Below are 24,383 nucleotides of genomic sequence, written 5' to 3' on the forward strand. Positions count from 1 at the left end.
TATTTGTCTTTCTCTGTCTAACTTACCTCACTTAGTACACTGATTTCTAGGTCCATCCGTGTTGCTGCAAATGGCATTATTTCGTTCTTTTTTTTATGGCTGAGCAATATTCCATTGTATATAAATACCACATCTTCTTTATCCATTCTTGTGTCGATGGACATTTAGGCACATCTTGGCTATTGTAAATAGTGCTGCAGTGAACACTGGGGTGCATTGCCACTCCTTCCTTCATAACTTTTAGCCCGTTATGAAATGACTTTATTCATAGCTGTGTGTGTTCACATGTATATATGTTTCTCTTCCTGTTATAAAACAAGACCAAGAAGGATGGAGATGTTGTAGGTCTTGCTCTTCCAAGCATCTGTTTGTTGAATGAATAAATGACTCTCCAATGTGTGTTGAACTTTTGGAAATAGTAGGACTCGTTCAGAATCAGTTTTGGCGCACAAAGTGAGTAAGATTAGTACTGTCATTGGAGAGGCACGGAACAAAGTAAACGCAGTGGAGAAACTGGAGTAAAAGCTCTGAATTTTCACACGTGACTCAAACTGGTTTCAAGGTAGTTTCCAACAAAAACGTTCAGTAATATTTGAACAGTGCCTTTATGGTTGAATTCTGTGTCACTTTGGTTGGATACTTCGTCATGTTCATTTGCTAGTGTACATTTGTCATGGTTTTTAGAAATGGCAGTAAAATGTATATACAGTGAAATGCACTCATCTTAGGTATGCAATTCAAGGAGTTTTAACAAATGAATGTACCACATGTGCCTAATACCCCAGTCAAGATATAGAATATTTCCTGTGCTCCAGAAAGTTCCCTGGCACCTTCTTCCATATAATTCCCACTCCCAAAATACAACTACCGTTCTAATTTAGATCACCACGGATTGATTAGTTTGCCTCCTCTTCAACTTTATATAAATGGAATTATGCGTGTCTGTTGTATTTGGTTTCTTTTATTCAACATGGTTTTTAGGTTCACCCATGATGTTGCTTATAACTGTAGTTCATTCCATTTTATCGCCAACTAATATTCCATTATATGAATATCCACAGTTTGTCGATACTCTATTGATGTACATTTTGATGGATTCCAGTTTCGGGCTATTCAGAATGCTTCGATGAGTATTCTCGTAAAGTATTCTTACAGATACAGGTTTTCTTTGATCTTGAGGAAATACTTAGGAGTGTGGGGATATTTCTGGGTCATAGGTCATGTGTATCTTTAATCTTAAAAGAAACTTCCAGTAACGTAAGAGAGTTCCAATTAGCCATATCCAGTCAGTGTTCTTTAAATTTAGCTCTTCCGGTGGGTGTATAATGGTATCTCATGTCTTTTTTTTTTTTTTGCGGTACGCAGGCCTCTCACTCTTGTGGCCTCTCCCGTTGCGGAGCACAGGCTCCGGACGCGCAGGCTCAGCGGCCATGGCTCACGGGCCCAGCCGCTCCGCGGCATGCGGGATCTTCCCGGACCGGGGCACGAACCCCTGTCCCCTGCATCGGCAGGCAGACTCTCAACCACTGCGCCACCAGGGAAGCCCTCATGTCTTTTTTTTAAAGTATCATTTGCATTAAGTAAAATTCACCCATTGAGTGTAGTTCAGCAGGTTTTTTGACAAATGCATGCAATCATGAAACACCACCCCAATCCAGAGATAGGACAATTCTGTCGGCCCCCCAGAATTCTCCCGTGTCCCTTTGTAGTCAGATCCACGCCACCCTCAACCTGGATCTATTTTCTTTCCCTATTTTGTGCCTTTGCCTAGCCCTGACTTACCAAGAAGTGTATGCAGTGTTTTTTTTTTAATGCAGTGTATTTTTAAAAAATTTTGTCATTGTCATAAATGATATAGTTTTAAAAGTGAAGTCATTTCTACAAAGTTTATAATGAAAAACAACAGTCCTTTGCCAATTCCTCTTGGTTTCTGATTCCATTTTCAGTTTCTTCAGCCAATTTTGTGATATATGCCTTTTTCATTTCTAAATAACTATGCTTCTGTTACTTGCTATTTCCATTTTTATTTTTATTTATTCACTGCTCTTTATGGAAGGTAAGGATTTTGTTCTCTTATACTCCTCACCAAGCACACATATACCCAGTTGTCCCTAATGGAGCTCTCCCAATATAGATATATCATAATTTTTTGTTTGTTTGTTTGTTTATTTATTTATTTATTTTTTGCGGTACACGGGCCTCTCACTGTTGTGGCCTCTGCCGTTGTGGAGCGCAGGCTCAGCGGCCATGACTCACGAGCCCAGCTGCTCCGCGGGATGTGGGATCCTCCCAGACCGGAGCACGAACCTGCGTCCCCTGCATCCGCAGGCGGACTCCCAACCACTGCGCCACCGGGGAAGCCCTGTTGTTTTAAAGATAGTTATTATTTAGATGATTATGCCCGTGGGGTATAAGCAAGCAGAACCTATCCATGTACCTTGGTAACATTTCCTTTCTTGAATACTAGGTTTTTCTAGAGGTGTTATTTCTTTTTTCTTGGTTGTCTGTGGACCTACCTCGATTTCATAGCCAGACTTTCTGACAGAATCGTTTGCCTCCCTCTAATATGTTCAGACAAATGAGATAATTTCACAGCTCCATTTTTTTCCTTGGATTTGTTCCTCATGGAATCCTCTGTTCTCTGCCTTCAGTTTGGTCTGGATGCTCTCTGGGCCAGTTCCAGGGCTTCTTTCAGAGATCTCCATCAGCTGCATCTGGGTCAGAAAAATAGAAACTCAACAGGTATGTCAGCAGAGCTAGGGCTAACATGCATGTGTGTATAAATATAGATGAACACCTCTATGAATTTTGACCTCTCTACGCATTTTAAAAGTCATGAGTGCATGGGGATACCTTCAATTCCAACTCAGCATCACAGGGTTCATTCTAGTATTTTCGCTTTCTGTACTTGTAACGCCCTGCTGTGACAGCAGGAAGCCGGGCTTCCACTACTTCTAATATGTTTGCGTATTTGATCAATTCCCCTGCGTGTAGCCCCTCCCCCTCTTCACTACCACCTTCTCTCACGTGGACGGCTTCCTCACCTCTGATAACCCGTGGCAGTCCACCCCCACCCCAAGTCCCATGTGGATGGCCTTCTCCTCACCCCACTCAGGCTCTAACGCCCCATGTGAGCCCCACACGCTCACGTGGCTGCACACCTTGTTCTGCTTGGGCTCTGACAACGCATGCCAGCCTGGTCCCGTGTGGATCCTCCCAGCCACACCTTTGCAGATGCCTAGGTTGCCCCATCCCACCTAATAGCTCAGGGCTCCCTTGTTCAGGATGGGAAGCAGAAGACCAAATAGGTCTCCTGACTCTGTCTCCGATTCCCGAGTGTTTTTTTTTCAGTCTTCTCCTACCAAAGAAGAATACCGTCCACTCCTTTGCTTACACCCAAGACCTAAGTGCCCTTGAGTATTTGCCTTTCTTTCCCCAGTTAATGGCTAGTCCCAGCGAAATCACGAGCGACTCTTATCGATTCAAAATAGGTCCTCCGTCTTTCTATCTCTCCCCGTTTTCTTTGTACCTGCCAGTCTCCTCACTGGTGTCCTTTCTCCACCGTGTCTCACCTCGACAATCCATTCTTCTAGAGCAGGCAGCATGATCTTTTAAAAGTGTGAGGCATGATGTCATTTAGAACCTTCCAGGGGATTCCCCTTGTGCTTAGGATAAAACCCCAGTTCCTCCATGGTCCATGATACCTATGTGTGTGGTGCATGGTAGCATCACCAGGGGAACTCTTTAGAAGCATGGGCCCCCCCCCCCCGAGTCCAGTTAAATCAAGAGTATTGGGGATGTGGCCCAGGCATCGGTATTTTGAATCTAATAGGCAGTCAGGACCCAGAATCATGCCTCCCTCTGACCACCTTCTTGTTGCTGTCTCCTCTTTCGTGACTGGTTCCATTTAGCTTCTCACAGTGGCCTTTCCTTGGTCACCTTATGTGACATCATGTCCCATGTTTACGAATCATTTTCTGCCATGTGCTCTCCTTGAGTGCTTCTTCCTAGCACTGTCATTCTCTGAGATCATCATATATCTATATATATGTATTTATTTTGCATTAGAGTGTAATCTTCATGATAACTCTTGCTCTCCACTGCATCGTGGTATTTAAACTAGTGCTTGATAAATATTTGTTGAATGGTTGCATGTAGAGGGGGCAGAGAGCCGAGTAAGGGACCTGTCCTATGGGAGCCAGGAAGTGGGCAGTGGCCAGAGATGCATCTGGACAGGTGAGGGGAAATGGAGCAGGTGGTGGAGTCTTGGCTGATGGAGATGATCTGAGAAACCAGATAAAGTAAGCGACTTTGACACTGGAATTAGAGACTCTCTGATATTTTTAAATTGGAGAGGACAGATTTTTATTCTGGAATGGGACAGTCCCAGGAAAACAGAAATGACTTTTCCTGAACCGAAGAGCAACCCTTAGCGTAGGATCACTTTTGATGTTCCACGTGGTTGCTGGAAGCTTACTTTTTGAGATGGTCATTTCACCTAATTATAAGTGAGACTAGTCCTCTGGACTCACCATCCCCCCACCATTTCCTTCATTTCCTCACTTCAGAAAGCATCTGAGAGTCTGACCGGTTCACACAGCTCATTGATTATAGCTGCTTGCTGATATGCATTCAGTAGCATACCATATTTAACTGTAATTATCTTGCTTTAAATGTTGGGATTAATTGGAAAATCATGTTCTTGCTTGTATCACAACCCTGGTTGGTAATGTGGAAATGAGCAAACCTACTCTTGAACTATTATTAATCCCTTGCATTTAAGCTATTGAATTTATGGAGTCCTGACAGTCTATGACGAAAACTCCAGAAATAGACAATGTTCTGCTACTACCTAATGCCAAGGAACATGAGCGTTCACTTTTGTAAAATTCAGCGTCATAATTTTGAGCCTTTAGATAGGGGTTATGCACACACCACAATTCTAGAGAAGACTTAGGAGGTTAAAAAAAAAAGTTTTCAAAAACGACAGGTTTCGGAAGTATAATTCTGTGATGGACAGCTGTGCAAAAACATTATTGACAAAAGTACAGATAAATTCCCCTCTGAAAGTGGACCCAGTCTGTGTTGTAACATCTTGGGTTTATAGGACATAGAGAGATGAAAACTGCTTGGAAGAGACTAAAGTCTTGTTTCTCAGCTTGCCTCCCCCTCCCCAGCCCAGGATGGAGTTGAAGCCATTTATTCACGCAAAAGTCATTTTACTTTTTTTTAAATAAGTTTATTTTACTTTATTTTTTATTTTTGTCTGTGTTGGGTCTCTGTTGCTGTGCGCAGGCTTTTCTAGTTGCGGTGCGCGGGCTTCTCATTGCCGTGGCTTCTCTTGTTGTGGAGCACGGGCTCTAGGTGTGCGGGCTTCATTAGTTGCAGCTAGTGGGCTCAGTAGTTGTGGCTCGCGAGCTCTTGAATGTAGGCTCAGTACTTGTGGCACACGGGCTTAGCTGTTCCGCGGCATGTAGGATCTTCCCGGACCAGGGCTCGAACCCGTGTCCCCTGCATTGGCAGGCGGATTCTTAACCACTGCGCCACCAGGGAAGTCCCGCGGAAGTCATTTTCATGTGTTAGCAGAACCAAGCAAGTGTGTATAGATGGGTGAAGACTCTTGAGGCCTGGGAGAATTGTTTGGTGTGGGTATAACTGGATCTAGCGTGCATTTTGGCATCTTAAATTTGGGAGCAGTGTTTTCCTGTTCAGATATCTTTGTGTCAACCATGGGCCTTGATGCAAACCTATAACCAGTTCACAGCATAATACCCCATTCTAACGGGTAAAAAAATAGCAAAATCCTTAACATGTGTGAATACTGACAGTTTAAAAATTTGTGAAAATATTAATAAATCCATGCTCAAAGAAGGTAAATTCAACTCTCTGCTTTAACATATCCAAAACAGATTGCGTGTCCAGTGTTGGATGGTTTTATATAGAACAAATTACAAGAGAGTTCTAGAATGCTGTTAACAGCTGCCTGAAATATTTTTTTAATTTATTTTTTTATAGAAGTGTAGTTGATTTACAATGTTGTGTTAGCTTCTGGTCTACAGCAAAGTGATTCAGTTATATATGTTCTTTTTTGTATTCTTTTCCATTATAGTTTATTACAGGATATCGGATATAGTTCCCTGTGCTATACAGTAGGATCTTGTTGTTTATCCATTCTATATATAGTAGTTTGCTAATCCCAAACTCCCAATCCATCACTTCCCCCTCCCCCTCCCCCTTGGCAACCACAGGTCTGTTCTCTATGTCTGTGAGTCTGTTTCTGTTTCGTAGATAGGTTTATTTGTGTTGTATTTTAGATTCCATATATAACTTAGTATGATCATCTTTAGGTCCATCCATGTTAATGCATTATGGCTGAGTAGTATTCCATTGTATGTATGTACCACATCTTCTTTATCCATTCATTTGTTGGTGGACATTTAGGTCGTTTCCATGTCTTGGCTATTGTAAGTAGTGCTGCTATGAACATGGGAGTGTGTGTATATTTTCCACTTATATAATAGTTTCGTCCAGAAATATGATGCCTAAAGTTTTCATTACAGCCTGCGTCTGCTCACTGTGTGTGTATGGCTACTTTACACATCTGGACCACGGACAACAGGGTTTACTTAAGCAAGATGACCACACTGATGCCTCATGGGCATGGGGAATGAGGAAAATTATTACAGTGAATTACCTATAGTAGGTGTTCAATAAATATTTTGTATACAGTATCTGTTTACGGACAGATTAGATTAGTATACTCCCTTTACAAGATAGAGGGTGGGAAACACATCCATAGGAATATGTGTATTTTTTTTTTTTTTTGGGAATATGTGTATTGATCGGAATTTTTAAAAGGAAGTTAAAGACTTTACTTAAAGCATTGTTAAGCAAACACGTAAAATCTTTTCATTGTAGGGGGTATTGTAGCATTGCCAAGAATTGTTTAAAATGTTGTTTCATTATTTATTTCAGTTTGTTTTTAGGTGTAAATATTTATACATATAAGGTTTGCTACTCCGATTTAAAATTGTTCCAGAATATTGGTTCTTAACTTGGGAACTTGGGGAGGAGGGAAGTGGGAGTAGGAGAGAAGGCGAGAGGGAGAGAATATATATAAATTATTTAAAAATATCTATTTTAATAGTATAATCTATCGTAATAGGATAAGGTGACTTTCAGAATGTCTATAAATGGATGAAAGTTCATATTCATTTATACAAAAACATTCATTGAATGCTGGGAGGTATTAAGGTGTTGAGAGGTTGGGCTGCCTTCTGTCTTGTTTGTTTTTTTGTTGTTCTATCCTTTCTCCAAAGGAGTAGGGATGAGGCATGGTTCTAAGTGAACTTTAAATCCTTTAGTTATCAAGAGAATAAAGCTCTGAAGTAGATCTAGCTTCCATCCCAGTATCCTAAGATGAGGACGTATATTGCTAATGTCTTTATATTGTCCCAGATAACAAAAGATTTTGTGTTCTCTTCTACCCTGACAGGTTGGTACAGAGGATATACCCTCCAAAATAAATCTAAAAAGGTATGGCTTATCGTTTTAGTTTGAAATCTGTGTGCTAGTTTTGTGTGGTCGTATCTGATTCCATTATCTGCTGTCTGTAGACCTAGTTTGCTTTCTCTTTGACGGCTAGTCTTTAGATTTGAAAGCAAATTCTCTGACCTTGGCCATATTTCCCACCAGCCAACTCAAGGATAAAGGCCCGAGGTGAATTTGACACCCCAGGTAGGGCCTCTGCGGACTTCTTGCTACTGGTTCCCTCCAGCTGAGCCGTAGGGTCACACAGGGACATTGCTCTGTTTTGCGGGGGGACGTGGGCTTCTCCCTTTATCCTTTAGTTCCAGTGCTGAAATCTCAGAACCAGAGGGTCTCCCCATTTCCACTTGACTCTTTCCTTTATTAAAAAATGGTTAAACCAGAATAGTAGTTTTCAAACTGAAATCAGTAGAGTGGGTTATGACCAACATTTTCTTTAAAAACAACACTGAAAAATAGAGAATAGAATGCGACGGTAAATAGTGTTTCAGGAAACTTTTGTGTTAGGTATATATTTTACAGTATTTTATGGATTTTTCATTATATTTTATGATAGTAGTGCCGGGTTGCTGTCTCATCATGGGCAAAGAGTTTGAAAAATACTGACCCTCGTGGGTTCCTTTTGGCAGTGCCAAAACTGCTAGTCATCAGGCTACAGAAAATCTGTGAGTTAGGTTAATACCCCCTCAGTGTATTTTAGGTCAGGTCAGCACTTTTCCTGTGACACCGCACGTTGGGACAGCGTAGCCTGTCAGCACTTTCTTTTGAAAAGAACAAAGTGGATAGGGTCGTACTATTTCACAGTTAGTTCACATGCAAAATAGTGAATTGGGAGGGGTGAGAGGAACATTTCAGAATTTATCAACAGCTAAGGAAAAAAAACAAAAACAAAAAAACCCCTCACAAATCCACAGGTTTAACTCTTCAGTTGTGGCACAGTACAGAAGTGATGCTAGCACACAGTCTCAAAAGAGCTACGGGCCCAGAAAAACACTTTCCCACAAGGTATAGGGCCATTTAAAACCAGGACTGTCCTGGACTTCCCTGGTGGTCCAGTGGTTAAGGCTCTATGCTTCCAGTGCAGCAGGCTTGGGTTCGATTTCTGGTCAGGGAGCTAAGATCCCATGTGCTGCGTGGTACACCCAAAAAACCCCCAAAAACAGGACTGTCCTACTCTAGCTTTCTATGTTGTTGACTCTCAGATAGCACTCAGTATTTGCACATGTGTGTGTACACACACAGTTTATTAACTGTGACGGGTTACTAATCTACCCAAATAAAGGCGTATTTGCTTTTAATGCAGGTGTCAACTCCCACACTTTTGATCCTTTTATCCCTCCCCAAATCCTGAGGCTGAATTTTTCTACCCACAGTTAGATGCTTGTGTCCCATGTCTTCATTGTCAGCTTAATTATAATGAAAACAATGATAAATTATTTGATTAAATGAATAATCTCTTGCTGACTTTAGTTGCCCCAAGCTTTCCTATAAGGACCTAAGATAGCAGACGTGCTGGCGTGAATGAGAGCATGATAGGACCCAAGCAGAAGACCTTTTCTTCTGGGATGCTTGTTAACTAGAGAACCTCGTTTACAGCCACCTCTGCTTCTTGGTTTGGGTTTAACCGTAGAGTGTTTATTTTACTCATAATTATGGAGGTGGTAGTTATTTTTCAAAGCATGAATAGAGTGAACGATTTTGAAGTTCTCAATTTCTTCAGGAGCAGCAATACTTAATGTCGCTTAATTACCAATCCTTTAAAAAAAAAAGTTAATTTTAAAACATAAACAAAAATCCACTCTCAGATAAGATCATCTGAACTTTAAGATCCAAGGGAATTTTTTAACTGGTGAATGTGAATTGTGTTGAAACAAGGCCCCAGACCACAGTTTTCCCTTTCAGAGAGTCTACCGTCTGTAAGAATCTTTTCGGAACATCTCTAAGGTATCCTGTGATATATCAGATCCCATCTGTTGTCTGCTTTGGAAAGTGGGTGGATGGGGTGCTTCACTAAGATCTAAATGACAAGGTCTCGGTGTGTTTTAAAGTTTTTTGAAACCCTTTTAAACTTCCAATCTCACTCTTGAAAAGAATGATTTCAGTAAGAGCTTTTCTTAGTTCTTGATAGCTAAACTTTGTAGTTCAGTGAAATAATAGTACAAACAAGGGCCATGCATTTCCTTGTTGACTTATAAGTTGAAATATCTTTGTAGTAGGAAAAACAGGGAATTCCAAGTCAGCTGTCATGAATTATGCTCAACTTTGACACCCCTTAGTTAGGGAATCCAGCCTAGTTGAAATGCTATTCCTAATGCTATTTCCTTGTTTGCCAGGCTTTAGGGGAAGAGCTATTTGAAAAGCCTATTGTTTTAATGGAAATTTTTGGTGTTATTTACAAGCAGACCTAACCGGTTAGAGTGGTGATAAAACATGCTAGTGGTTTTACAAATGGAAGAAGCCAAGAGCTTTGCAGAAACTGATTATTGATCCTGGCAGGATTATGGAATTCTAGATAAGGGCAATATCTGGAAAATCATTAGTTCATTTTTTTTCCCCCCCTCAAGTGGGTAGGTTGCATTGAGATACCACAAGCAAAACTGAGAGATAGGCTGTGAATCAGAAATATATTACCTAGGTTTATTCTGGCTCTCTGTGTGTCAGAATGGTGTAGGAAAGGGCCTACAGCCTCCCATTTACCAGAGCAATTAAACGGCTGTAAGTGGACCTATGTTATCATGGAAAGATGATGCCTGCAAGTAACAGAGTGAAAATACAACAACATAGATACTCTCTTAATGTGAAAATCATGTCTGTATACCCACTATAAATTATCTGCTTATGATCTCTTAGACATCACAAAATAAGCCACTTGTATTACGAATGTTTCAATTTTGGATTTCTCCCAGTTATTAGGAGACCAGTCATCAGATTATAGATGTTTGAAACCGTTAATTGGTCCTTTATCTTCCTGATTTGAAAAATCTTCTGCCAGGATATTCCTTGGGACCAGCGGTGTTACATCTTATTTTAACCTGCAAATACGGCTCCTGATAACTGCTACTTTGAGTGGTTTCGACACTCCACCTTTTTATGATTTCTGGACAGCTTTTTTATTGTAGTAAAAGATACTTGATAAAAAAATTACTACGTTAACTCTTTTAAAATGGCCAGTGCAGGGGTATTAAGTACGTTCACATTGTTGTGCAAACATACCACGATCCAACTCTAGAAGTTTTTCATGATCCCAAACTGAAACTCTGTACGCACTAAACGCAAACTTCCCCTTCCTCCCTCCTCCAGCCCCTGTTAACGCCCGTTCTACTTCTGTCCCTATGAATTTGACTACTCTAGGTCCTTCATACAAGTGAGATCAGACAGTAATTGTCCTTTCGTGTCTGACTCATTTCACTCAGCATCCTGTCATCAAGGTGAGCGATGGGCATCCAAGCCTGGTTCTCCACAAAGATCGTCGTCAACAAAACACTTACCTCAACCTAGCGGACAGAAGAAACACCCAAGGTTTCTTAGGCATCCTTAGGACAGATCTGGAGCTTCGGAACCCCGTTAATCTGGCCCCAAAGGAATTACACACACATTGAATTTTTGTTTGTATTTAACTCTTTGATTGGTTTTCCAAAATCACTCTGAATCCTGTCCCTATAATGAAAGAGGTCGGTGTTACCTTGTCTCTACGTGTGTTCTGGGTCTTCATGAGTCACAAGATTGGGATAATGCTTTCTCACTCCTATGCCCCACACCTGCCCGTTTCTGAACGCGAGGAAGGGCTGCGAGGAAGGGCGGGTGTGCCTGTGCTTTTTTTTTTTGGTTCTTCCTGCCTGGCGGGAAAGGATGGCCATTTTGCTTCTGACTCGAGCGGTGGCAGGATCCACCTTGTCATCACCAATGCTGGGAGCAGCATAGTCTCCAATTTTCTTGCTGTTTCCTGTTTTACTGGCAAAGGATTAAAAGAGAGAAAGGAGAGAGTTGCTCAGATAAACATAGCACATAAAACTAGACGCAAGACCAACCGGGATTGAAATGCACTAGTTTTCTGGCTCTGAATGGATTAAGGATCACTGGGTACGCACGCGTCCCTGACCCAGCCTCCCAGGGAGTGAGCCATCCCGCTCCCATCCTGTGGTCAGTCTCCCCTGACGTTGGGTGTCCACGTGGTCGCACATCTACAGGCTCAGGGCTATGAGCAGTTGAGCCAATGGGGCCTGTTGAACAGCTTCTTCTGCGTCTCCTGGTCTGGCCTGAAAAGTACCATAAAACAGGGACCAGCAGTGCTTTTCTAGATGGCAGTGTCTCTGTTTATTGATGAGCATATCATGCGGTTGAATAACAGAAGCTTTCGGCTTTTAAGAAAACACATCTATGGCTTGCTTCCTGTTGGTTAGATGCAATCTTCAGTTCTGCAGTTTTTACCCACCACTTTACAGTGTTTCTCTTAGGTCTTTCTGGGCTTAGTTTCCCCACGGGCAATGTCACAATACGGACGACGAATTGCCTCTTAGGGACATAGAATGGAGAGCAATTTGAGACTGGAAAGTGCTAAAAATAACCAGATAACAAGTCCTAATTGATTCCATGCATTTTGTTTAAGTGAAAGTGCTGAGGGGAATGACTCTAGAAAATCACTATAATTTTACGGGCCAGTAAGTACATAGCCCTCCATCTCACTAATTATATGAAACCCTTTAAGGGAAGCATATCATGGCATGTAGGACGTGGAGGGGTTTTAAGATCTCACTATTAAACACTTTACCATTATGGCAGCTCTGAGCTGACCCGGGCATGTATGCCTGGTCATTTACAGAGCATTTATTTTATGCTCTCTGAACCCAAGGATTAATTTATACCTTTTCAGTGTTTCAGGCTTGCTTTCATTTAGGTAGGCAGGGGATGTAATCGATGTCCCGCAACCTTGACTGCAAACTGTAGCTGTTGTCCAGGCATCCTTTCCCCTCCCCCACTCATCCTTGCTGCTGTCTGTGCTCCTTACTTTGGGCTGAGATTTTTACGGCCACGTAACCCAAGTTCTTCTCTCCGTAGGGTATTTTCCCTGAAACGTATATCCATTTGAAAGAGGCCACCGTAGAAGACCGTGGGTAAGTTCTAATGTAGGAAGACGCCTAACAGGTGAGGAAGATGTAAAGTATCCTTATAGATTTTATGAAGCCAGAAAATACCATTTTGTGCATTATTGTCTCAGCTCATCAATTCCACTTCTCGGATGAAAGGGAAATGAATAAAAACTGTTTCCTGACATCTTTCCTTCTTCTGTCTTCTGTTTCGATACTTATTCCTTCCACAGAACAGTAAAGACAGATAATGAACGGAGAGGGCCTTTACTTTCCTCTTGCACTGGCTGCCCACTGATCGCGTGCACGTGTGTGTGTGTGCGCGTGCGCGTGCGCGCGTGAGTGTGCACGTACATGAATATTTGGTGCTCTTTGGCCCTTAAGACCTGAGAGCCGCCTGTTTGGGAACCTTGGGGGGGTGATAGGTGAGCCTACAACACCCTGCACTATTCAGCTCTGAACCTTGGACGAGTCAGTGCACCTGGGGCTTTCCCCCTGCAAATCAGAGAAAACAAACCCGTCCCCACGTAGGTCATGAACTTGATATGAAATGATGAACTAACGAATGTGTGCGAATGCGCTCTGCAGAGAAAATCCACTTAGCTGGTGAGCCAGCGGGCAGGAGAGTTAAGGAGGGAATAAAGAGAGCCTGGAGCAGGAATCCCAGGGCCGTTAGAGAGTGTGGAGTGGGTCACAGAGGCACTGTGGCTAACAGCGGCAGAGAACATTCTCAGCCATAAGGTCTGCACCCTCGTTTTATAGACGAGAGATGGAGACGTGCCCAAATTCACACATAATCGGGGCTGAAAAACAGTTGTCTTGCCCTCCTGGAGAATCTTCTTTCTGATTCCTAGGCAGCCTCCAGGGTCACTTACAGCCACGTTGGTGGAAGGGCAGGGTTGGGGGCATATTCCCAACCAACTAATGTTGCCAGGTAAAAGGCAGGATGCCCAGTTAAGTTTGAAATTCAGATAACAAGTAATTTTTTGCATGCACGTCTCAGATATTTCCTGAGACATACTTACGCTTAAAAATTATTTTAATCTGTCTGAAATCCAAACCTAACGGGGTGTCTTGTATTCTTATTTACGCCTGGCAGTCCCACCACTAATCCCCATTTGTTTGCCTGCTTTTGCTCTCTCCTTTTCTCCTTTTGCTAATCATAAAAATACCAGACGGGATTTATGTGCATGAGTGTCAGGTTTGCCTTGTTAAAAGTCTGCTTTAAGTGAGGATTTGGGTATATGTACGTTTTCTGTGCAGTGAGACAGCAGCGGAGAAACAAACCTAGTACCACTGCAAAAGAGGGTCCCACCTCAGTCCCACAGCAGGTCCTGTGTGGGGCTCCAAGCCCCAGGACCCTTGTGCCATGAACACTTCTCCACCCACCCACCCTCCCTAGTGAAATGGCTGCTTGGCAAAGCAAGCGAAAGCACTGGATTTGGGCTTCCATCCCTGGCAATTGCTGTAGCCAGCCTGGTTGGTATTTGAAGCTCCTGTAAAGATCCAGAATGGGGAGATAGAGGCTGGGCTCTATACCCATTCATTTCGAGAATCGGGGTGTGTTAAGCTCTTTCTCTTTTCTCAGCTGCTTGATGTGGTAAAAATTCTCTACCCAAACCTTCCCTGAATGGACAAGGTGTTTTTTTTGGTTGAAGCCCAACCAGCCCATTCCCATCTTTGAGTTGTGGGGATCATGACCTCCATCAAGAAAAGCCACGGTGATCCACCCAGAGTGAAGGGAGCATCTTTCTGTTCTCTTTAGGCAGCACGAGACTGTGATTCCCGGGGAGCTCCCACTGGTACAGGAGCTCACCTCGACACTGCGGGAATGGGCCGTCATCTGGCGCAAGCTCTACGTGGTGAGTTTGCCCCTGGTGCTTGGAGCCTGTGGCATTATTCCTGGGCCCTCAGCCCATCTGTTCTGCTGCAAGGGATCGGCCCCTCATTAGCTCTCTGTATGGAGTGGGTGTATCTTACCTGGACAGCACAATGGCTGATAACCAGCAGATTCCCACTTTCGCCATGTAGAGCGGTTGATGATGTGGGTGGTGGAGGAGGTGGGCATAATCATTAGGTCAGTATTTTCCCAACTTGCATGCTGATTGTAAAGTTATAAGGATAGTAAGAGCTGCAAACACATCGTCCCTACTAAGTGCCAGGAACTATTAATCCTCATAACACTCCTATAAAGTAGCTGTAATTCTTACCAGTTTATCAATGGGGAAATTGAGGGACCTGCTCTTAGCCTCTTTGTGTATCCCAGTGAATAGACATTTGTCACTGTTTCAGTGCTCAGCCCCACGAGGGCTCCTATGAGGGTGCACTCTCTACCTTCTGGGTACCTTACCGATGCTGGAACATGAATCACATTAAACCATGCTCTGAAGAGTCTTCTTTTTGAGGGCAACTCATAGTACTGTTTCTCGCAGCAATGGCTTGACCTTAGGATGCTAATAAGATATGCCAGGTCAGAGGGAAATGACACAGGAACCAGCACATGCTCTCCCTGATAAACCATAATCACAAGTTTTGTGTGTGGGTTTACAGTCAAGGCAAGGTAAATCTAGCACTTAATAATATTATCAGGCTGAGAACACCTGGGGCAGCCATCTTGCAGGAGGCCAAGAACCTTGAGTCTGGTGGCAGCAAGCCTGCACCCATGTCCGCTTTAGGAAGCTCCTTTCTCAGGCACTGTGAATGCATAGACACTGTTTCCTAAAGTTTCCTCTTTCCTGGAGACCTTGTGGGTAGGCATCATGAGGTCTTGCCTTCTGTAGGCATCTTCCAGGCTTCCATGGCTGACTAAGAATTCCTAGGAATGTACTGATATATTCCCTGGCCCAATGTGTGAATGAGATTAGTCAGGACTCGACTCAATGCCTGGGAGCCAGTCTCTTTCCTTATGTGGCTTAGTTCGTCCAAGTTTTTTTCAGTCATATATTGATGCTACATTTTAACTCTCAAAAGCCGATCTTACTAAGTAACTGGGAGCACCTCACTCTAGACCCTTGTACTAAAAACAGGAATCGAAACTCATTCTAGCATAACTTCTAGCAGTTAGTATAAGATCGTTTCCCAGGGTGGAGCACAGCAATAGAAATCACCAACCCCTTCTGTGGAAAAGCACGTGATTTTTCTCCGCCTGCCATCCTTCAAGGCCCCGCTGAAGTCCTTTTTTCTTCATAATGTGTCTCCAAACACACCAATCCATAATGTTTCCTTCTGGACTATGGGAGCACTTCCTCCTGAACCAGTCATCTGGCCCCTGGGGCACAGTGCCTTGTAATGCAAGTGATCTTTTGATCTCTTTATGTTTCATCGAGGAGAGAGCTAACCTGTAAATTCTTAACTCATAAGCTGGGGAGAGATGCTGTTTTAAGCCCTTTGCCTACATCGATCTCCTTCTATTGAAAGCACTCTCTGGTTCCGGTTAATCGATTGGTTAGTGGTGGGTGTAACAAGGTTGATGGATGGGTGAGTTCCTTAACAGAGTCTTTCTGGAAATTGGCGAGTGGTGACAAACGTATTAGCTAATAAGTACTGGGAAATGAGATTTTTATAGCTGTAATCTACAAGAGTGGAGAGCAGGAATGAGCTAGAGTTTTCTTCTTGCTAAAACACAACTCGTGTGCTTAGTTCATGATCTGTGTCTAGTACGTGTCCACAGATAATGGTGCCAAGTCTGCTATTGACTAGGAAAGAGAAATAAGTGAGCCAGGGAGGAAGAAATATGATTCCTGTATTTGTGTTTCCAAAATCTTTTAAGCTCTGGTTGAGGATTTCCTATGTGGAAGTTCCACTATTTAATAGCAGAATTGAGTTCTAAGTTAAAAAAAAAAAAAAAAAAAGAAAATTCCACCCTCCTCTCGGGGGGGGCAGCACATTTCCCATCTTAATCTTGACGTCTCATAAAATAATTATTTTGTTATTGTGAGTTATTTTTTAGAGGTCTTATAGCTGCTATTGGTTGACTAGAAGGTATTCATTGTGGGGATCTTAATCAGTTGATAGGGCTGAGAATCTGCTCCTTCTTTGGATAGCATGCTCACCCATTCAGAAATGATCCATTTCAAATGGAAATCTTGGCTTTCTTTTTTCTGTCCCTTCCTAAAGCATTGACAGTTCACTTCAGGCAGAATTTCTGAAATGCTTTCTCAAAAATCTGTATGTCAAAGTAGCCAGCCTTGGGGCTTCCCTGGTGGTCCAGCGGGTAAGACTCCATGCTCCCAATCCAGGGGACCCAGGTTTAATCCTTGGTCAGGGAACTAGATCCCACATGCCGCAACTAAGAGCCTACGTGCTGCAAATAAACATGCTGCAATGAAGATCCTGTGTGCTGCAACTAAGACCCGGCGCAGCCTAGATAAATAAATAAATATTATATTAAAAAAAGTAACAAGCCTTAAATATTATGATTCACTGGGAAAAAAGTTAAGGGAACCCAGATGTGTAGGTTTCAATCACCGCCCCCGCGCCCCGAGACATGCGTGCGTACACACACACATTTTTTAAAAAAATAAATTTATTTAATTTATTTATTTTTGACTGCACTGGGTCTTTGTTGCTGCGCGCGAGCTTTCTCTAGTTGCGGCGAGAGGGGGCTGTTCTTCATTGTGGTGCGTGGGCTTCTCATTGCGGTGGCTTCTCTTGCTGCGGAGCATGGGTTCTAGGCACACGGGCTTCGGTAGTTGTGGCGCATGGGCTCAGTAGTTGTGGTGAGCGGACTCAGTAGCTGTGGCTCACGGGCTCTAGAGCGCAGGCTCAGTAGTTGTGGCGCACGGGCTGAGTTGCTCTGCAAGCGGCATGTGAGATCTTCCCGGACCAGGGCTCATACCCGTGTCCCCTGCATTGGCAGGCAGATTCTTAACCACTGCGCCACCAGGGAGGCCCCACACAAGCATTTTTATTGGTGTTTGCTTTCTGACTCTGTGTGTAAGTTCCTTCAGTCTGTGTAAAGATGAATACAGGTTTTCCTAATCTACATCAGTACTTTTATCTCTCACGCATTTTCTCCCACAGATTATGAAACCAGGCATTGTGTTTGGTGTCTTTAAAGACATCTTAGAGCCTCCGCCTTTCTCTATAACACATTTCTTAGTTCTCTTCTTATCAGTCTCAGTTCATGAGAAATTTAGGAGGTAGGTACAGAGTCTTAAGTGAGAAGAAAATACAGTCCACTAACCAGGTTAAGCCCAGCCATGTAGACACAGGTAATTATTCTAGAAGGGAAAGATACTTGTATAGCTGTGATTTCTTTTTAGCAGTCATACCATAACCTTGTGAAATTACCATAAATATGTTTTAAAGTGGGGATGTGGCGGCCATGCCAAGGAGAGAGGAACCCACCCATCCAGAGTAGAAAGAAGAAATGGTAATTCCCGCACGTTCCTTTTTTCTCTTTGTTATATTAGTATTATTTATGAATTTATTATCTTTCCTGTATGCTTTGGAGAAGAAGCAAGCTGTAGGGGACAGACAGGGGACTAGAAATTAGGAAGCATGGTTTCTCATCCAGGCCCTGCCCTAACTGACTCTGGTTTTGGACGAAGTGCTTGAAGTCTGCAAGTGTCTGCTGGATTTTACCCATCTGTGAAAATGATGCAAAATCTGCCTTGTTTACTCCATAGCGTTGTGAGGGTATAAAAAGAAATCATCTGGGACATCCAGAAGGACCTAAAGGACCTGTGACATCTGGCTGCTAGGCTGTAGAAACTTAAAACTGCAGTGTGATTAACCACGAGCCTTTAGTTTTCATCCCTGTACATGGAGCACAGTCTGCTCTTATCTTCCTAAGTATGTGAATCTGGGCTCCCAGAATCAAAGCCCAAGCTTGGTTTAATGCTTGCAAGATGAGTCCTTGAACAAATAAAATTAACTATCGTAGTGTGAAAAAAAAAAAAAAGAAATCATCGCGCAGGCAGACCCTCAAGGACTCTGCAAACGTGAACATGAGAGTCTTGATGTCTTAGCTGGAAACAGTCGCCGCCCTGGACGTCCGTCCTCCCTCGGGGCAGCCTGGCTCGTCGTGGCTCTGGCCAGACTGGGAGACTCTGAAGCTCCCTTCCCTGTCCCCCCTTATCCAAGGTCACTTCCTTTGTCTTGTGTGTGGTCTTAGGCGGAGCGGCCTTGAGCACTCAGTAGCTAGTCTATGTGTTTCTCCCCGTAGATAGTGAGCCTCCTTGGCTTAGGTTCCAGTCCAAGAGACAGGGATCATTCCAGAAAGGAAAAGGGAAGCACGCAGATGCTGCCTGCAAATGCACCGCAGTTTCTGACGAGCTTTGCCTGCACTGCCGATCCTGCATTGGAACCTATTTACCTGGTATTTTCAGTGCTTGATCAGGAAAGGAGGGAACACTGTGAAGGAGGACGTGGTTGCCTGGTGAAATGGCAAAACTGGGGGCATTGGGGTCAGACAGGCGGCTGGTTCTTAAATTCTGACTTGCTGGGAATTCCCTGGCAGTCCAGAGGTTAGGACTCCACGCTTTTACTGCTGAGGGCCCGGGTTCAATCCCTGGTCGGGGAACTAAGATCCCATAGGCTGTGCCATGTGGCCAAAAAAAAAAAAAAAAAATTCTAACTTGCTCTTTTACTTGGTATGCGCTTTTATATTCAGAAAAAAATAACAAACCCAGTAATAGTTAGTGCAAACAAACCCAAGCAGGAAGAACACAGATTCTGCAGGCAGGGATTTGGGTTCAGGGTGTGCCACTAGAGGATTTTACAGCCCACACAAGTCCTTTGACCTCCTGAGTTTTCCTTTCCTCGGCTTCAGTGGTAATTATATATTACACATGCCTTGCAGATTTGCTGTAGAATTCAATAAGATAATCTGTGTCACATTCCTGGGACAGTGCCTGTACATTGTCAAAATGTGACAGCCCCTGACTCTCCCCTTGCTACATTGCTTCAGGAAAGAGCTGAGTCATGTTGAAAAGTGTTAGGAGAACTAGATCCACATGGAATTTTGCCCTGAGCTAGTTTAAGGGTGTGCCTGCTACCTACCCGGTGGGCTCCCTTCCAGCCCTAGAGTCACTGAGCTACGCTAGGTGGATAGTTTTAAAGTATTCCATTCATTCTTTCCTGCTGCCTCTCAGGATCTTGCGGGTTTCCCCAGCCGTGAAAAGTAGATCCAGTGAGCTGAACTTGGCTTCTTTTCCTTCTTCCCTGCCATGTGAGTTGCCTCAGCTAGAAGGGGGGACCCCTATGCACTGATTTCTACACGATGGTTGGATGTCATATCTAAGTTTACCTTTCCAGTGACAACCCAGTTATACTTTTTGAATATGCACAAATCTGCACCCCACATCATACTTATCCTATTTTCTCAACTAAAACTCAGGTCTTGAAACCTGACAAGTTGGAGTATATTTGTGGGGACGTCGGGACAAGACTTTTTGGAAGAGGAGCTGTCCCAGGAATTCTGAGGTGTTTGGTCATCATAAACATACTCTCTAATGCCTCACCCTGAGATTAAGTGCAATGCTGTTTCCCACCTTCCAGTGGGCGAAATGGTTTGGTGAGGTTTGGTCAGCCAGGCTGTTTTGTTCATACAAGTTCGGCAGAATGAACCTGATCCGATTTTCTTATGGAAAAGAGATTGCAGAAGAGCCTGGTGGTGGAAGGTGGTTAATACATCTTGTTGAATCAAGTGAACTTAATTGCTAAAATGCAGTTCGTTGAAAGGATTGATCTCCTCTCATTGAAAATTTACCAGCAAAATGGAACCTAGAGCTGGCCTACAGTCCTGTAAAAATCTAGAGCAGAGAAAGTGCCTGTCACCAAGGCGGGGGTGGGGAGACTTGCCGGACACACCATGAATTGCCCTTTCATCCCATCTTTGCATATCCAGGCAGATTAAAGCTACTCAAGTCTAATCTTTTTGAACTGGTGGTTATTACTGGCTGCTGGAGGATATGCTCTGAAGTGTAATTAAGCTGATCTCAAGGTTGAAACCGGGCGTCTGATCGCTTATTACTGGGGACAGAAAATTCCCATAGAAAGCTTCGTCCTGGTGTCAGGGCATCTCAGCTGTGAGTTGCAAGCCCTGCTTTGGAGCATGGCTCTCAGGAGAGGCAGGAGGAGATGGGACGATGGCCAGAACAGGGCAGAGGTGGCGCTTTGGGTGTTTTTCCAGTTTTGCTTTCCTCTGACTTTGGTGCCGGGTTTCCAGGATTTCCTGCACTACTTCCAGAGGCGAAAACTGTCTTTTATTGGAATCTTTTCTTTAAAAATCGAGCATTTGCTAGTCAGGCCAAGCCTTTAGCTGACAGAAAAAGCACTAGGATGGATGGATGGGAAGAGAGGCAGGGCCCCTGCGGATTCATGTCCTCCCAGAGCTAAGGGTCAGCGCAGCACAGGACACAGAAAGACCAAGACATCAACCATCCCGGTTCCCGGAAGGTCCAGATACTCAGAAAAGACATGAGATTCATTGCGAAGAGCTATATACGGGGGAAATTTGATATAGAGCCACCACACTGTGTGAGTACATCAGGACCGAGACGGTCCGAGTCAGATACATTTAATCAGGAAGTTGCTTGGAGGAGTAATTGAATTTAATGTCTCAGCCATAGACTTGAAGACGCTTATCCTTGGGAATGGATCTCATTGCTGGTCCCCCGATTTTACAGATGGGCATATCCCAGAGGGAATAATTTGCTCAAAGTCACTTAGCCAAGTTAGTGATGGAATGAGAGATAGAGACCAAGTCCCCTGTACTTTCAGCAAAGAAGGTTTACAGTGGAAGAGGAGAGGTTGGTGGACAGAGGAAATATTGATTCTTTTGCAGAGGGAGAGGTGGGGTGGAGGCCCAGAGAAAGAGGCTTTTGACTCTGGTCCGCATTCTTTGGGAAAGAAAGTGAAGAATAGAACCCAGGTTTTCTGACACCCAGTGGGGTGGTACCAATTGTCTCAGTGGCCCTCAGAATTTCTAAATGACTCAAAGGATGGCTTCTGTATTTCTACCGCTATTGAAGATAAAGATGTTTCTTTTCTTCTTGTCCCTTTTTTCTTCTCTTTAGAAAATCTTAAAAAAAAAAAAAAAAGACACCCAGAATAGAAATGTAAAAAGTGAGACCTCAAAGATCGTCAGGTAGAAAAGAGGGATAACTTCTAAGCAAATGCAGGAGTATCCTTACTGTCTAGTTAGAAGAATATTTAGATTTCTCTATTTTGTGTAGCTATTCCTTAAACCGAAACCAGAGTGTTATTTTATTATTATTATTTTTTTTTGCGGTACGCGGGCCTCTCACTGTTGTGGCCTCTCCTGTTGCGGAGCGCAGGCTCAGCGGCCATGGCTCACGGGCCCAGCCGCTCCGCGGCATGTGGGATCTTCCTGGACTGGGGCACGAACCCGTGTCCCCTGCATCGGCAGGCGGACTCTCAACCACTGCGCCACCGGGGAAGCCCCAGAGTGTTATTTTAAGTTCAAGCGGTCACAGTTTGTTTTTCGGTCGCTCCTGTGTCCCAGGCTTATTCTGCGGAGAGGATCAAAGAAATTATTAAATACATTCCTTGCCCTCCTGAATTCTGTGACAATGGCTGCTAGTATAAAAAGACTGAGATCAGTGGAGGCTTAGAGACAGGAGAAAAGGCACTCTGTAATGGGCAGGCTTGGGTGTAACAGGGAGGAAAGATGGAGACCTGAGTCCTTGGCTTCTGGTGTTGATGGGGAGAGCTTGATTTTCTCCTCACCTGTCCTCATTTGCTTCCCCAGGAACCCAGAAAGTGTCAGGGGCCAGCTACTGCATAGAACATCCACGTAGAACAATCTTAGGAATGTGGCAACAAAATTTGTTTCCTTAAAGTAAATGGAAAAGTCGCTTCCTTTGGTGTGTTCCGGCGTGTCTACTCACAATTAATTTGGCAAAGTGAACCAGAAAAGAATGACCATCTTCATCCTTCTTGCGGGGGGGAACTCTTGGCCAAGCAGGCTGATATGGACAGGAAATAATTAAATTGCTTTGAATAGTGTGTCATATAATTGCGACCAAAGACTTGTGAATATATGCCCCAAACAAAGCGCTGTCTCATAGTGGATCCCCTGAGTCTCAGAGCCCTTTCTTTACCATATTATGAGACCTCATATCTTAATTAAAATGAGAAAACATTGGAAAAAAACTAACTAGGAGTAGAAAAATAGATTGCAAGAAGAAAAAAAGATCCCTAAAGTTTTATGGGCTTCATTTCTCAGTTAGAAAGACAATGAGTTGAAAACATTTTATATGGAATTGAATGAACAAACACAGGGTCGTTTTACCTTTGCTTTTAAAAGTCTCATTTAGGTTTTTCTAAAGACTGGCTGATGAGAAAGAGGCAATTCAGAAAATGCTAAAAGCATAAAACGTAGGCGGTTTCAGAATTTTCATCAGCTTGCGCGGTCTGTGTTTTTCAGATCAATGGTATTAGCAGAGCCTATTGCAGTCGCAGATAAATGAGTTCTTCCTCTCTTTCTTCTGTGTTCTCATAGAACCTTGAACTTCTTGTAGGGCTCTTACCACATCTGCTAATCCCATTGATGTCTTCACTGTCCCCACTTAGGCTGAGGGCTCTTCACTCCACATTTACTGGTTCTTCACGAGTATCTTGGATATTTTCAGCCCTGATTCTAGTCGATAACATGACCCAGGTGTCTGTACCTGGGATTGCTGTACCTAATTTTCCCTATCATTTTAGAAGTGTATGGTTATACAAATATATCATGACTCTTCACCTATAAATAAAAAAGAAGTGGTCTCATAGTATATAGGGGGTGATGGTATATATTTGTATGTCAAAAGGAATGCACAGAACAGTTTTTCCTGACTGTTCTATCTAAAGTGGCCTCCTTCCCCCAGGTACACCCTATCATATTGCCCTATTTCCTTCTTGCACTTTTTATAATCTGAAATTATCCTGAGTGTGTATACATAAATATTATATACATATAATGTATGTAATATTATATATGATATTGGTATATTTATATTTACTATATAATTTTAATATATTTACATATATGTATATAAAAGTTTACTTATTTATTGCTGCATTCTCCTTCTGGAATGTGCAGGAACTTTATTTCCAGCACGTGGTAAATGCTTATTGACTTTTTTTTTCTTTTTTTTAATGAATGAATCCTTTAGGTAGAACCAAGGTCATAATGGCATGGATATCGAGTATTAGACTCAATATGACTGAGGCACAAATAATTAGCTGGTTGTAAGTTAATTTTAGTTCAGTTACAGGAAGTTCTTACTGAAGCCCAGAATAATGGTTTCATTATTCCAGGTCTAACAGTTTCCGGATGGTCTAACAATTCAATGGGGACTTTAATATTTCACATTCTCTTTTCGATGATCCCTTATCTCTGAAATTACAATTCTTTCTCCATCCAGAATTCACTGATGCAGTACATTTTATAAAGTGCCTACTAGCTCCTAGGGCTACAAAACTGAACAAGCTCCTTGTCCTAAACCACCCTGGCATCTGAGGGGAGAAGACAGCAAGCCAGGGTGGTTCAGGTTATGAGTGCTGGCATAGGAATAAGTTCCAGCAGCTGTGGGAGAGATGGCCAACCCAGAGTTAGGTTTTGAGGAAGAGATTTCTGAGATTCTGTAGATGTCAGAATTAGCAGTTGGAGGAGGGTGTGGTGTGTGAGCGAGAGATGGGGAGTGTTCATGGGGAGGAAGAGGAGAAAAGTGGTTCCAGGTGGAGGAGTCACTTACTGAGAGAGTCTGGAGCATTTGGAGAAATGGACATCGCTTTGCG

The 24,383-nt window shown here is 43.2% G+C and overlaps 1 protein-coding gene across 1 annotated transcript in view; it reads left to right on the forward strand.

The window, feature by feature from the left end:
* DOCK5 (dedicator of cytokinesis 5) overlaps window positions 1-24,383 on the forward strand; it is a 216,535-nt gene that overhangs the window by 77,157 nt on the left and 114,995 nt on the right. Inside the window, exons 3-6 of the mRNA XM_082842361.1 lie at window positions 7,496-7,536; window positions 12,604-12,659; window positions 14,398-14,494; window positions 23,029-23,035. Of these exons, the coding sequence (XP_082698487.1) occupies window positions 7,496-7,536; window positions 12,604-12,659; window positions 14,398-14,494; window positions 23,029-23,035 (201 nt within the window). The remainder of the gene's footprint in view (window positions 1-7,495; window positions 7,537-12,603; window positions 12,660-14,397; window positions 14,495-23,028; window positions 23,036-24,383) is intronic.

This window comes from Leucopleurus acutus, assembly GCF_964270905.1.
Source record: "Leucopleurus acutus genome assembly, chromosome: 7".
Taxonomy (NCBI): Eukaryota; Metazoa; Chordata; class Mammalia; order Artiodactyla; family Delphinidae; genus Leucopleurus; species Leucopleurus acutus.